The sequence below is a fragment of the Typopeltis vanoorti genome, chromosome 10 (genome assembly GCF_054136105.1).
Source record: "Typopeltis vanoorti isolate ZY-2024b chromosome 10, IOZ_Tvanoo_1.0, whole genome shotgun sequence".
NCBI classification, from domain to species: Eukaryota; Metazoa; Arthropoda; class Arachnida; order Uropygi; family Thelyphonidae; genus Typopeltis; species Typopeltis vanoorti.
The window spans coordinates 50,809,007-50,825,434 of NC_143558.1; the positions used below are offsets into that span (position 1 = coordinate 50,809,007).

At 39.1% G+C, this 16,428-nt stretch overlaps 1 protein-coding gene across 1 annotated transcript in view; it reads left to right on the forward strand.

The window, feature by feature from the left end:
- LOC150102411 (uncharacterized) overlaps positions 1–16,428 on the forward strand; it is a 415,154-nt gene that overhangs the window by 372,084 nt on the left and 26,642 nt on the right. Inside the window, exon 19 of the mRNA XM_090399571.1 lies at positions 7,334–7,425. Within this exon, the coding sequence (XP_090255697.1) occupies positions 7,334–7,425 (92 nt within the window). The remainder of the gene's footprint in view (positions 1–7,333; positions 7,426–16,428) is intronic.

Sequence of the window (16,428 nt, forward strand, 5' to 3'; positions counted from 1 at the left end):
CCAAATGGAGAACACATCATCTACATATCTTAGCCAGATAGAAGGTTTGAGTGGGGCTGAGTCTATGGCTCGTTTTTCGAAATCTTCCATATAGAAATTGGCAAGGGGGGGGTGAGAGGGGGAACCCATGGCGGTTCCTTCTATCTGCTTGTAGATTTTGTTATTCCAAGAGAAATACCCAGAGTTGATGGCAAAGGAAAAGAAATCTAAGATGTCAGAGGGGAAAACGTTTTCTAAGAGAGATAAAGTGTCAGTTAAGGGAATATTGGTAAACAAAGAGGAGATATCAAAGCTTACCAGTATGTCTGTATTATTCAAGGTTAAATTTTCTGTGAGGGCTTTAAAGTGGGTTGAGTTTTTTATATAGGAAGCTGAATTTCCGGTGAGGGGGGACAGAGAGTTGGCCAGCTGTTTAGACAGTCTGTAACAAGGTGCATTGGTGGCATCTACTATAGGTCTGATTGGAGAATTGGGTTTGTGGATTTTTGGTAAACCGTATATTCGGGAGGGGATGGGAGCGGAAAGGTTTAAGTTTTTCGTGACGTCAGGGGGCCAGGAGGTTACTTTTTTAAGTAAGATTTTTAATTTCTTAACTTGTGTTTTTGTGGGGTCGTGTTCTAGCAGGATGTAGGTAGCGCAATCGTGGAGGATAGTGTTCATTTTACGATTGTATTCGCTGGTATTAAGAATAATTGTGGCATTACCCTTATCCGCTCTGGTAGTTTCTGGAGAGCCATGCATTGAGCATAAGTTAAGTTACTTTTGGGAGGTGAAGAGTGAGCGAGGATGTTGGCTACGTCGAGTCTGATGTTGTTGGCTACCTCCGACGGTAAGCGACTGATCCCCCGTTCGATGTTAACCATTACATCGAGTACCGGCACTTCTTTCGGGGTGACAGCAAAATTACGGCCGAGGCCAAGGGCGCTGATGGTATCCTCGTTGAGCCTTTTGGAAGAGAGGTTAATTACTGTCTGGAGCGGTTGAATTTGTGGTTGTGGTTTGTCTTTAACCAGGTTGCTGTATTTCTTGACGTGTTTGTTTTTTATTTTTTGAAATTCTCTCTGTGCGGAAGTTTCCGAAATGTCAGAGAGAATCGACCAAAGTTCAGGGTTAAGAACGGTGGAGAGCTCTGTATGTAAGGAGCCAATGGCGGCATTCGTCACTGCGAGGGCGGCACGAGTAGAGGCGATTTGCTCGCGTAGTAATGCTAGGCTGGCACGTTTATATATACGGAGTGCTTTTTTGGAATGGAAATTGGTCTTCATTTTAATGCATTTCGGTATCACTCTTGTATCCCGACATCTTTTTAAAAAGGCCAGCCTATTTAGTTGTCTAGATAGTCGTAGTTTTGACTTACCGTATTGCTTGGATTTACGTGCTAAATCTTCTCCATGGATGATTAGAATTCTTGTGTAGAGGATTAAGTGCTGTGAGGACATTATGTTGGAGGTTTAATGGATTTTTTACAACACTCACACAGAATTAAATTAGAATTTAATACTCCTATATTTCGTCCTAGTCACTAAGACATCTACGGGGATTACAAAAACAATTAATGTAACATCACACAAAAACTTACAATACTAAGCCCAACCACGTGGGTGACACTAAAGTCCTATCTAGGTGGAGCGCCCTCTAAGGGCGGTAGTAGGTGGCCTGGAATGTAAGGTGGGACCTCTGGTGATGAGTGTTTCCCAAATCTTCGGAAGCTTAATGCAGCCGTATTTGTTAAGATTTGGTTGGTTTCTGAGAGCTGCTGCTGCTTCTAAGAAAAGTCTCTCTTTCTTGAATTTGCTGTGGTGGAGCATGGTGGTTTTCTTCCATGATTCTCTGTGGGTGGTGTCCAAAACATGGTCAGCCAAGCCTGAATGGCCATAGTTGTCTTTAGCGATGTATGACTTGTGTTCCTCCAGGCGGATGGTTGCTGATCTGCCTGTCTGTTCAAAGTACGCAAGCTTACTGGAACAGGGTACTTTGTAAACTCCAGGCAGAGAGAGAGAGAGGAGGGAGCTGATCTTTCGTAGAACGGATAAGGGTAGCAAGTTTGCGGTAGGGCTTATATGCTGTGTGTAGGTTATACTTTTTTAGTATCTTGGCTATTTTTTCCGAAGTGCCTCGGATGTAGGGTATGGTGATGGCATTTTTAAATTCTTGTTGACGAGAGGGACGGGGAATGGGGGAGGAATTGATTATTTTTTTGATACTGTGTTTGTTGTAGCCATTGGAGAGGAAAGTTCTGTGTATGTGGTTAAGCTCAGTAGTGAGGGCGGTTCCACTGGAACAAAGATTGTGGGCTTTCTTGGTAAGGGTTTTAATGATGCCATATTGTTGTGAGGGGTGGTGGTGGGAGAGTTTGTGAATGTATCTGCCTGTGTGTGTGGGTTTTCTGTATACAGTGAAGGCAAGTGTATCATTGGGCAGGCGCGTGACTAAGGTGTCTAGGAAGGGTAAACAATTGTTCTTTTCCTTTTCCATAGTAAACTGGATTCTTGGATGTAGGCTATTGAGATGACCGAGGAAGGAGTCTAACGTGTCTGGGCCATGAGGCCAAATGGAGAACACATCATCTACATATCTTAGCCAGATAAAAGGTTTGAGTGGGGCTGAGTCTATGGCTCTTTTTTCGAAATCTTCGATATAGAAATTAGCAAGGGGGGGTCGGGATACAAGAGTGATACCGAAATGCGTTAAAATGAAGACCAATTTCCATTCCAAAAAAGCACTCCGTATATATAAACGTGCCAGCCTAGCATTACTACGCGAGCAAATCGCCTCTACTCGTGCTGCCCTCGCAGTGACGAACGGCGCCATTGGCTCCTTACATACAGAGCTCTCCACCGTTCTTAACCCTGAACTTTGGTCGATTCTCTCTGACATTTCGGAAACTTCTGCACAGAGAGAATTTCAAAAAATAAAAAACAAACACGTCAAGAAATACAGCAACCTGGTTAAAGTTAAACCACAACCACAAATTCAACCGCTCCAGACAGTAATTAACCTCTCTTCCAAAAGGCTCAACGAGGATGCCGTTAGCGCCCTTGGCCTCGGCCGTAATTTTGCTGTCGCCCCGAAAGAAGTGCCGGTACTCGATGTAATGGTTAACGTCGAATGGGGGATCAGTCGCTTACCGTCGGAGGTATCCAACAACATCAGACTCGACGTAGCCAACATCCTCGCTCACTCTTCGCCTCCAAAAAGTAACTTAACTTATGCCCAACACATGGCTCTCCAGAAACTACGCAAAGAAAAAAGTAACGTCATCACCAGAGCGGATAAGGGTAATGCCACAGTTATTCTTAATACCAGCGAATACAATCGTAAAATGAACACTATCCTCCACGATCGCGCTACCTACATCCTGCTAGAACACGACCCCACAAAAACACAAGTTAAGAAATTAAAAATCTTACTTAAAAAAGTAACCTCCTGGCCCCTGACGTCACGAAAAACTTAAACCTTTCCGCTCCCATCCCCTCCCGAATATACGGTTTACCAAAAATCCACAAACCCAATTCCCCAATCAGACCTATAGTAGATGCCACCAATGCACCTTGTTACAGACTGTCTAAACAGCTGGCCAACTCTCTGTCCCCCCTCACCGGAAATTCAGCTTCCTATATAAAAAACTCAACCCACTTTAAAGCCCTCACAGAAAATTTAACCTTGAATAATACAGACATACTGGTAAGCTTTGATATCTCCTCTTTGTTTACCAATATTCCCTTAACTGACACTTTATCTCTCTTAGAAAACGTTTTCCCCTCTGACATCTTAGATTTCTTTTCCTTTGCCATCCATTCTGGGTATTTCTCTTGGAATAACAAAATCTACAAGCAGATAGAAGGAACCGCCATGGGTTCCCCTTCTCACCCCTCCCCTTGCCAATTTCTATATGGAAGATTTCGAAAAACGAGCCATAGACTCAGCCCCACTCAAACCTTCTATCTGGCTAAGATATGTAGATGATGTGTTCTCCATTTGGCCTCATGGCCCAGACACGTTAGACTCCTTCCTCGGTCATCTCAATAGCCTACATCCAAGAATCCAGTTTACTATGGAAAAGTAAAAGAAGAATTGTTTACTCTTCCTAGACACCTTAGTCACGCGCCTGCCCAATGATACACTTGCCTTCACTGTATACAGAAAACCCACACACACAGGCAGATACATTCACAAACTCTCCCACCACCACCCCTCACAACAATATGGCATCATTAAAACCCTTACCAAGAGAGCCCACAATCTTTGTTCCAGTGGAACCGCCCTCACTACTGAGCTTAACCACATACACAGAACTTTCCTCTCCAATGGCTACAACAAACACAGTATCAAAAAAATAATCAATTCCTCCCCCATTCCCCGTCCCTCTCGTCAACAAGAATTTAAAAATGCCATCACCATACCCTACATCCGAGGCACTTCGGAAAAAATAGCCAAGATACTAAAAAAGTATAACCTACACACAACATATAAGCCCTACCGCAAACTTGCTACCCTTATCCGTTCTACGAAAGATCAGCTCCCTCCTCTCTCTCTCTGCCTGGAGTTTACAAAGTACCCTGTTCCAGTAAGCTTGCGTACTTTGAACAGACAGGCAGATCAGCAACCGCCTGGAGGAACACAAGTCGTACATCGTTTGAGACAACTATGGCCATTCAGGCTTGGCTGACCATGTTTTGGACACCACCCACAGAGTATCATGGAAGAAAACCACCATGCTCCACCACAGCAAATTCAAGAAAGAGAGACTTTTCTTAGAAGCAGCAGCAGCTCTCAGAAACCAACCAAATCTTAACAAATATGGTTGCATTAAGCTTACGAAGATTTGGGAAACATCATCACCAGAGGTCCCACCTTACATTCCAGGCCACCTATTACCGCCCTTAGAGGGCGCTCCACCTAGATAGGACTTTAGTGTCACCCACGTGGTTGGGCTTAGTATTGTAAGTTTTTGTGTGCATGTTACATTAATTGTTTTTGTAATCCCCGTAGATGTCCTAGTGACTAGGACGAGATATAGGAGTATTAAATTCTAATTTAATTCTTTGTGAGTGTTGTAAAAAATCCATAAAACCTCCAACATAATGTCCTCACAGCACTTAAGCCTCTACACAAGAACAAGGTATCCATTCTGATGTGCTCTTTTTCCTCTGTCAAGTGATTCATACCTATTAAAACCATCAATTCCTTTGTTCGCTCCCTCCTCATATCGAATGCCTCAATCACTCTACTCATTTTACCGCCTGGAAAACATATCTTGTGCATCCTCTCAATCAGCACACCTTTAATAATTGAGTCACCATACAATGTCACTCATTTGTCTTTCGCGAACTCTTTCGTACCTACTTGATTTGTTTTAATCATTTTCACCCGAATTTTCTTAATTTCACTCCACATCCATTTCATCTCTTGCCTCATCGAACCCAATTCTACTTTTGAATCTTGTGTCACATTCTTTCTATCATTCAGTCTTTCTAATTTTCGAACTCTCGACTCCCGCTTCACACTTTCACTCTCATTCATCTTTTTGAGTTTCCATACTTTTGGTCCATGCATCCAACTTTCGCTTTCATTCATTCTTTCCATTTTTTCCCACTTTCAAACCTCGCATCACACTATTTCCAGATTCTTTCTATTTTTCCAATTTTCAAGCCATTCATCACACTGTTTCCAGTTTTTTTTTGTTCTCTCAATTTCGTTGCCTTCCACCACATCCACCTCGCTTTAGTTCTTTTTACCATCCATTACGGTTTTCAAATAACTCGTTTTCTTTTTCAATGATTTTTTAACAGTTTTTCCCCTATTTTTCATACAATGCTTCTCTTTCGAATGAGTACTCATTCTGCCCACAATATTCTCACTATTAACACTTTCTGTCATGAAATTCATATTAGCACTCATCAAATCCTCGTTTATCTCATACTTCACACATACCCCTCCTTCCATGAGCTCTAAATATCCAGAAATCATGTATGTAATCAAAAGAATATATGTAGCACACCTAGCACTTCACAAAAAATATGGCATCATAACATCTTTAGTATCCAGAACATACAAGAATTATTCTTCTGAAGAATTCCTAATACATGAATTGGAAATTATTAAAGAAACAGTCTTCGTAATGGTTATAATACAATGACAACCCAAAAAATAATTAACCACTTTTCTACAAATCAACCCAGACAAGAAGAAACCCACTGGACTTCCATTCCATATATTAAAGGCATTGCTGAATGTGTGGCAAAAATTATGAGAAAATATGAATTCTTTGCCACCCACAAACCAATCAACCAAATTCACAACTTTCTACCTTCTCCAAAAGACAAACTCTCACCAATGATGCTACCTGTCATATACCAAGTACTACATTTGTGTAACTTGTCTTACTATGGATAAACAGGAAGATCTATAAATAAACATATCTCTGAATGTCAAGACCAGAATCTGCATTATCAATCCTCAGAAATCTGGCCTTTTGATTCAACATGGAATCATAAATGCTATCCACAGGATCCAATGGTAAAATGTCAAGTTACTACATAATCCACATATAAACATGAATGGCTATATAAAGAAAGTGCTTAAGATTTATTCATAGACCTAATCTTAATCGAAATGACTATCTCACTATTCCAAAAGTGTGGGAAATTGTTATCCTCAATTGTATTCAATAATTTATCTGCTATATTTTAATTTAATTAAAGTGATTTTAATTTCAACATAGTAGTTTTTAATCCATGAACATGCAACATAGATGGATTCTAATATAAGCATGCACACTACTGTTTTTTTTTTTAATTAAATTCCTATTGTTGGTCATTAGTTGTACTGATAATGTCTTATGATACATACGATGAAATGTTTGCATAATAAAAAACTGTGATATTCATGTTATTCTATAGTTATGGATACCCCACAGGTTTCACTATATAAAAAAACGAATAAAAATGTTAATAATTAATATAAAAATAAAGCAATATTACTGATTTGTTTATTTAATTTTATTCATCATAATCAATCTTATAAATAAATAAAAATATTTCATGAGAAATATTTAAAAATTAAAGAAATATAATAACTTTAATTTTGGGATCAAATAGGTCCCATACAACTATTATGTAACATAAAAAGGTGCGACTAATTAACGGTTAAAGAAATTTATAGATTAATACTTATATGATGAAAAAATTTAATGTAAAATGTTCCTGCTTTTGTGATTTGATTTGATATGCATCTTTCAACACTTAGAGCTAGGGATTGGTTGCAGTAGGAAAACAGATACTCTGAAATAATCCATTCCTTATATTAATGCATATTCTTTTTCTTTTTACAGCTACCAACTTTAATGCAGAATTATTCACCAAAGAATATTTTGAAGTCTTAAGAAAAGCTAATATTGCTGATATATTGAGTTATAGACATCATGTGAGTAAAAGTGACTTGCTAAGTTCAAATGTACAACTGCAGACATATCACAATTGATGATTTGTATATATTTCAAAAAACAGTGTATAGCATATATATATATATATATATATATTAATAATTCAGCAGTTGTTAGCTTTAAAAATTTATACATCAGTATTCATATATTAGGGTCAGCTCTTTATTTGATAGTTCAGAATGTAATCATGTCCATGATTTTTTTCTGTGAAACATTCTGCCTAAAACAACTGCTAACTTTGTGTTCCATTAGCATTATAATGCCAAATGAGATGATTTGCACTTCTTCTGTTTCTCTTTTCAAGGTCCATTACTGTTCTGTTGTTCCACAATTCAAAAATTTGCTTTGACTGAATCACTGTAATGCAGGTCTTCATCTCTTCCCTGCCCCTTACTCTTCTATTTTTCTAAAAATTCTTTCTTACATTTTGAGCTTGGTCTTTCATTAAGGTGTCACTGTAAAAAAATTCAAGTGACTGCTTGAAAACTGTAGCCTTTCTCCTAGCCTATAGTGAAGCTGATAGTCACTAGATTAAAAAAAAAAAAAATCTAAATCTACCTTTGAAAGAATTACATGCAGAAAACTTGCTTGTAGTACAATGGCAATCATATTTTTGGTCCCTTGCTAAGGCTGTTACTTGAAATTTCTGCCCATCTATCTTTCCACTTCTCTCACATCCAGATGTGAGATATGCAGCTTTCTGGAACATCATATAAAGGCAGAATGACTACTTTACATTCTTCTTATTATTATTAATATCACAGACCTTCAGGGTTGTTAAGGGCATTAAGTGAGTGAATGAATTTAAATAGAATATGTTATATTGCTACTTGAGTCAGATCTCTTGCGATGAATCAGTTTTCACCATGGAGATAGCGATTCTTGCCATTTTTTTTTAATGGAATAAAACTTCTCTTTCTTTTGTAGAAGTGCATGCTATATGAAAACAAATTTAGCAGTGATGTCCACTGCTTGGAAAGAAGTCGAAACACCATAGCATGAGGAACAAACAGCCATTGTGCCCACCTTAATAGCACGTAGGACCTCCTTTCACTGTGATGATTGTAGCAATCCTATGGGGCATACTTTCCATAAGCATAGGATAGCAATCTATTGGAATTTTGAGCCATTCTTCTGTTAAATATTTATATTTATGTTTTTATACTTAAAGTGTTTGTTACTTGATTAAATCCTTTCTTATTCAAAATCTTATTCAATTAAAATCCTACCAGCTGCTGTATTGTTATGTCTTTGCTTTCTCTATATTTTATTGCTTTATATCTTCCTATTCTATCTTTCTATCACTATTTTACTTCTTCAGATATCAGGCCTAATATACTTATATCTAGGATTGTTTCCTCTTTGGATACTGGCAAATTTATATTATGCTGCACCAGCCAGTATCCTATAGTAGAAAAGATTCCTACTCAGGGAGACAATACTAGATTCTGAGCCATTCTTACACAATACTTTACTTTAATGCTGCTGTATAGATTCAGACTGCAGTCGTGACCAAAATCTATAATTATATACTCTTTCTAATTTCTCCCTGCCAAAATGGGTTCTATTTTTATAAGCGGTAGTTTGGAATCATAATCAGGCATGACTCAGGTTTAGGTAAATATGACATGTTTATTGGAATATCTAAACAGAATACAAAATTCATACACTAAATTATGACTCAATACTAAATGAAGCTCTAGTTAAGAAGTTAACGTATTCTAAATTAATTAAAGGTCATAAAGCATGCAAAACACAATAACCGCATATTGGGATAGATAGCAAATGACATGAAGTTAAACTAAAATTCCTTTCTGTAATGCTGTTTATAAGATAATATAAACAAACATTCTAATGTTGCTCAGTTTCTAAACTCCACAATTCTGATCTCATTAAGTTAATCCTATCACATACAATTACTAAAGATCTTCTCCAAACAATTCTTCTTACTCTCTCAAAGGAGGTTAACTTTCTAATTAGAGACTGTCCACAGAGTTCTTTGGAATACTGTTCTTAATTTCACATTCGCAAACAATCTTAAATACAGAACAAAAATAGAGTAATTTCACCTTACTGAACTTTTTCCACGTCTTTCAGCACCACGTGTACGTCTGGTTACTTCTTGTCTATTGGCTGTCCATACGCCAATGTAGGGGTTATGCTATCTTCATTATTTCTGCCGAAAACGGACTTAAATCTTTGCATTTCAGGAACAACTCGATGGGACTTTTCAACGACGGCTTGATTCTGCTAGGACTGGAAATTTTTACCTTCAGCGTAGAATCCTTCTCCATTTTCAAGAAAGCCTGCTGTGCGACATCTTATTTTAGCACAGATGCTTCATCCCCCCCCCCCTTTTACGCAAACTCCCACTAACTTCTGAGCCACCAGACAGGAAAACAATATGACAAGAGACATCTCCTATACGACGCTCATCCCCTTATATTCTTCGATAGCGCGCTCTTTTTCCTCAGTCCCCTTTGCACACGACCCATATCTTTTCATCCCTTGGGTTCATCCCTTGCTTTTTCCCAACGCTGTTATGCTCTTGTATTCCCAGAATTCGCGTCAATATACGTTCCACTTAAGCTACTGCCGCCAGCATTACACTGTACACGTGTAGTTTTATACCTTCTAAGAATTATTATTTAGTAACTATTTGATGACTCACAGTTAATTTTACACAGCTTAAGTGAGGCTTAAATTAAGTCAGATTATCCCTCTTTTAAGATATACTCTAATAAAATCTTAATATGAACACAATAGATTAAATATATTGTACATGAAATAAGGAATGCAAATTTTATACATAAAGTGAAGAAGTTTCACTTTTAATTTTAACTGATGTGCAGGTATTTCTCATTTTTTGTAAGTTTAATATGTTGGATTCTGAATGAATGATTTCTTTGCAAGATTCCTTCATTCAGGATCTAACACTTCCTTTAGGCATGTAATGAGGTCCTGAACTGTTGTGGGGGCAGAAATCACTTGACTTCATTCAATGCTCCAGTTCATCCCACAGATGTTCAATAGGGTTCAGATCAGGGCTCTATGGAGTGGAGGTCAATGGTCAATTCTGTAGAAATGCACAAAGTAGGAAGAGTTCAGTGTTCATGGCACCACGAACAAAGTTTTTAAGCGAAACCAGGAAAAAGAGGACCATACCATCACACTGCCACTTCTGAATTTCATAGTTGAGGTTATGCACTCTGGTAAGAGACAGCCACCAGATATTCGTCACACCCATCCATCTGCTCAGTAGAGTACATAGCTTAATTCGTCACTCCATAACACAGCTTTCAAAGCTTCCATTTCCCACTCTATACACTTTTGCATCAATGAAGATGACACTGTATGTTGGTAATGTGGGGCTTGCATATTGCAGTCCTAGCATGAAAATCCATGTTGTGAGCCTCAGTTCTGTCTGATTTTTTTGTGCAGATTTGTGTTCCATTTGATGATCGAACTCTGCATTAAACATGTCAGCCAACGAATAGTGGTTTAATATATTATCCTTTGCAGCACCCTATGGTCACATCTGGTGAGTGTGGTGGGTCTTCCACTGCAGGTAGCACCTGCAGTTGACTCCCTCCACTCTCATCTCAGTATGGTATCACTGATTGTTGACCTGGAATGGCCCAATTTGTTGAAATTTGGTGAACAGATAGTTCATCCTATTTCATATAGGATGCCTGCAACATGGCATCCTATCACAATGTCTCTTTCAAACTCCATCAGTTCCCTTCTCACAGATAGTTCACCTGGACACAGTTGTAGTGACTTGGGAGCATCATATTCCTCCAATGTATACAGGCTACAAACACGTGACTTGTTACATGGCATGATGCACCTTGCCCACAGAGGTGTCTGTTGACTTCTTTCCAAGCAGTGTATGTCCCAAGCAAGGGAGAAGAGGTATCCTTCAACAAAATGGCCCCTTCTGGGAAAGAGAAGGGGGAAGCATGATTCTATATGATAGACTCCAATGATATATCTAAGAATGATGTTGCATTGCAAATAAGCCATAGCTATTTCATATTAATCTTTTTGGATTTTTTCAGATAGGAAATAGCAAATTAACATATTTCAGAAATCATGAAATTTGTCTTTCTTGAATCCCTATGCATGGTAAACAAATTACTGAATATTAAAGTAATCTGGTTGTCTGTTTATGATTTAGTCTGAAAATTTTAGAGAAAAAAATTACGTTTCTATATAAGGTTTTGTTTAAATGTATAACATAATGTGGAAGGACTAGTGATCCACAATTGAGACATTGTTTAAGGTCATCATTTGTCATTAGTCCCAAACATTCATATAGTCAAAAGACTGATTATGGAAGGGCCTCACTATCAAGTACCATTCTGATCATGTCACTCCTTAAACCCGTATACACATTCATGATAATGCAAGGAGAGTGATGTGGTTGGTAAGGGTGGCAAAAGTGAAGTATGAGCAGCAGTTAGCTAATGAAGCCAAAAAGAATCCTAGGGAGTTCTTTCGATATGTAGCCAGAAAAAAAAAAAGAAAGATTATGGAAAGATGACATTGATTGGGGAAACTGGTGTAAGGACAACTGCTGCATAAGATATAGTGGAGATACTTATTGAGCAGTTCATGTCTTTCATTCTTGTGAATGTGACATCATGGAGAGATTGAGGACAGTTGATGATGATGGGAAGGAGAGACTGGCTGTATGTGAGCAAGAGGTGTATGAAAAATTGAGCAAACTTGATGTTAATAAGGCTGTCGGACGTGATAATATATCACCATGTATTATGACAGAATGTGCCAGGGAGTAGACATCTGCCTTGATACATTTTTTTAATATGAGTCTTGCACTAGGTTGAGTTCTGAAGGAGGGCAAGATTGTGCCACTTCATAAGGGAGGTGATAGAACTCAGGCATCAAATTATAAGCATATCTATATCTGTGTCAGGTGTTATGGTTAGGTTGTTGGAGAAGCTGGTGAGAACTAGGATCCAGAAGTGGGTTGACAACAATAATGCTTTTGGTGGATATGCTGTCCACCAAAGTGGACAGCATGGATTTGCTAAAGGGAGGTCATGTTTTAGTAATCTACTTACTTATTACAATAAGGTGACAGCTTCCATGGACAGAGGTGAGGGATACACAGTAGTATACTTAGATTTCACAAAGGCTTTTGATAGATTACCACATGATAAGTTGATAGTCAAACTAGAGCAGATGGGGTCGGGTATTAGATTGGTGCATTGGATTGGATACTGGCTATCTGATAGGTATCAACAGGTTGTGTATGGGGGAGCGATATCAGGAAAAGGAAAGTTACTAGTGGTGTGCCTCAGGGGTCTATTTTAGGACTAATTGCTGTTTAACTTGTATATTAATGATATTGGTGAAGATTTGGATGGAGATATTCAGTTGTTTGCAGATGATGCAAAGTTGGAATGAATTATAAAGAGTAGTGAAGATGTTGTGGCCTTGCAAGAAGACTTGAATAAATTGAGTGATTGGGCATGGAAATGGGGATGTAAGGTTTTAAAATTTGGAAAACAAAGATGGGATGCAGAATTTATTCTTGGTGAGGATATATTGTTTGAGGTGAAGGAAATAAGAGATCTGGGGGTGATAGTGGATAAGGATCTGAAATTTAGGGGATGCATTCATTGCCAGAATTGCAAGGACAACACAAAGAATTCTGGGAATGATGCACAAAACACTGACTTGTAGAAGTAAGGAGATTCTTGATCCATTGTATAAGGCTTTGATTAGGCTACAGATATTTTATAGGATCAGCGTTGGAGAGGTTTTACAGCAAATGGTGGGAGATCAGGAGAGAAACAGAGGTCATCCCTGGAAGCTGTATAAGGAGAGTGTGAGCAGTGGAGTGAGAAGCAGTTTTTTTGCATGCAGATTTGTGAATGATTGGAATGCCTTACCTGCGAGTGTGGCAGAAAATTTTGAGTGTTTAAGGCGCAGGATGATAAACTGTGTGTATGACAAAAGGGCCTCCTAGATGATTCTTTGACTCTATGTGGTCTTGGGATAATAATAATAATAATGAAGACATTCATCTGCCGCTAACCAAGTGAAAAACCTGCTTCTCACGCCCTTACATATGCTTTCCTTATATATGATTTTTAGGATGGACTCTTGTTCTGCCCATGTTTCCTTCTATGCTCTGAATAATCTTTTCCATATTAATTTGGTACATTATTCCTCCATCTGTCCACCAATCTCTACGTTCCCATAGACTGTCTTCATATGGATTCCTCCATCTGTCCACCAATCTCTACGTTCCCATAGACTGTCTTCATATGGACTGTCTTCATATGGATATGGAAAGCGACCAATCATGGATTGGTCGCTTGGTGTCGCACGGATTAGATCGTCGGCTTGTCGAGAGCTCCTGGAAAGATCAGTATTATTTTGTGTTAACATTAGATATTTTACCAGAATTTTAAGTAGTATTGTTTGCTTTTTGTTTCTTGGTGTGTCTGTGCAATTTTTGCGTGTTTTCTGTTATTTTAATTATTATTTTTAAGAAAAGATAGCGTACACATGGCACCGATAAAGAAAAAAATGGCGGCCAGGTCGCCATGCTTGCTTAAGAGTTTTGATGTAAAAGAATTTATGCAATGTGCTGTCTGTGAGATGTATGCCTTGCGAAGAGCGGTAGGAGTCTGGTTAGAAAGTGATAGTGGAGTTAATATGTGTAGAAAGTGTAAAGAGAATGAGGACTTCAAGCGTGTTTCGTGTATCGAGACTGATATCGTTAACGGTAGTCAGAATGTAGAAAATGGCGGTGTACTAGAGAATTGCGTGGTAGTGCCAGATATGTGTGAGAGCGTCGCTGAAAGTGTAAATGAAGGTAGAAACACCGAAGGAATGGATGATTTGATCGATAATGAAAATGGTGAGTTAAATGCGAGTAGCGAAATTGCCCGTTTACATGGCGCGATACACAGAGCCAAACGACAACTGGAGCGTATGCAAAAATGTGTGTTGAACGTACCGACAAATAACCGGCGGAAGTCTGTGACGGCAAAAAATAGAATGTACGTAAACGTCAATAAAATGAAGGAGCGAGTGCTGTATGGGGATTCGCTATTAAGAGGCGTAATAATTGAGAGTTTAACGAAGTCGTACCAGCCGGGTGCGAACATAAAGGACGTCAGCGAATCTATTCGACTGCAAAAACAGAGGGTGAAAGAGATGATAATAGTGGCAGGAACGAATGATTTGAAAGAGGACAAAATGGAAATGATAGAGGATGTGAGGGAGTTGTTTGAGGTAGCAAAAGAGAAGAGTGAGAGAGTTAGGATGGTGAGTATCTTACCGCGGTATGACAGCGAAGTGTTTAGAAGGAGGGCCATAATTGCCAATGACTTTATGCGTGGGTTATGCATGGAGAGTGGTGTGGAATTTGTGGATGTGTGGAATGAGTTCGATGGGCGAAAGGACTTATATAAGATGGATGGGTTACATTTGAATGGAGTTGGTGTACGGAGACTTGAAAGAGTGTTGATGAATGATGTGGAAGTGGATGTACAGACTCAGGGAAACTAGATTTATTAAGAGGGGGGGGAGTAGATATGCAGACTTTAGGGGGGGCAGTTAAGTGTATGAATGAGTATATTACGCCCGGGCGAGTACGACGGACAACAAATCAGAATGGGATAATTAGTATAAGGAATCAAAGTAGGGATGGGACAAATGGGCTTCTGCGATTCATGTACACTAATGCCAGGAGTATTAGGAACAAGAAGGAAGAGTTTTTGGCCATGGTTGGCACTTCCAGGCCACAGGTTGTCGGTATTAGTGAAACATGGCTGACAGAAGATGATAAAGCTAGTGGGATTGAATGCGATGGGTATAGCGTGTTCAGGAGTGACAGGGTGAATAAAAAGGGGGGAGGAGTGTTATTGATGATAGCTGATGAGCTTCAGCCAAGGAGTATAGAAGTTGAACTGCAGGATGGGGAAAAAAGCACATTTGAGGCTGTTTGGTGTGAGATACAATCTAGCAGAACAAAATATACAATTGGGTGCTGCTATAGACCGGGTGATGGAGTGGATGGTGGGAATAGTATGCATAAGCAAATAGAAGAAATGAATGGAAGGAGGGTAATTATTATGGGTGATTTCAATTATGGTAATATTGACTGGAAAGAGGAGAGGGCACATGGGAGGAAGGAATTGGATTTTATGCAGTTATTAAGGGACAACTATCTACGGCAACATGTATTGGAAAATACCAGGGGGCAGAGAGTGCTGGACCTAGTAATTGCAACTGAGAATGTAGCTGTAACGAACATGACCATGTTGCCACCAATTGGTGAGAGTGACCATAAGGTCATGACTTGGGAGGTGGCTAAAGGAGTCGAATTTACAATTAAGACAGGGTATATGTGGAATTACCGGGCTGGTAAGTATGACAAGCTTAGGTGTGTGCTTGGCTCAATGCCATGGCATGTAAAACTGCAAGGGCTGGATGTTGATGGTGCATGGGAGGTGGTTAAGAACTGTTTGCAGGAGGCAATGGTTGACTGTATACCAAGAGTCCGAATAATAAATCAGGTAGGGGTTAAATGGATGAATAACACTATTAAGCTTGAGCTGCAAAAAAAGAAACAATTGTGGAGGGAATTTAAGGAGAAGGGTGACCATCAGGTGCATGAACAGTATAAAGCTCAGGCCAGGATGGTAACAAGGGTGGTAAGAAAAGCAAAAGCAGATTACGAAAGGAAATTGGCCATGCAGGCTAAAGAGAATCCCAAACAGTTTTTTCAATATGTTGCAAGTAAAAGGAAAAATGCTCATGGTAGAATGATCTTAAAAAATGCTGAGGGTAGGGAGGTAACTGAATCAGTCGATGTTGTGGAATTACTGAGCGAGCACTTTGCAAGAGTATATCATCCAGGTGGTGGCTTTGCGGAAATGGAGGAACCAACAGCTTATACTGGAATTGTGATGAATGAGGTAGAGGTAACTAGTCTATTA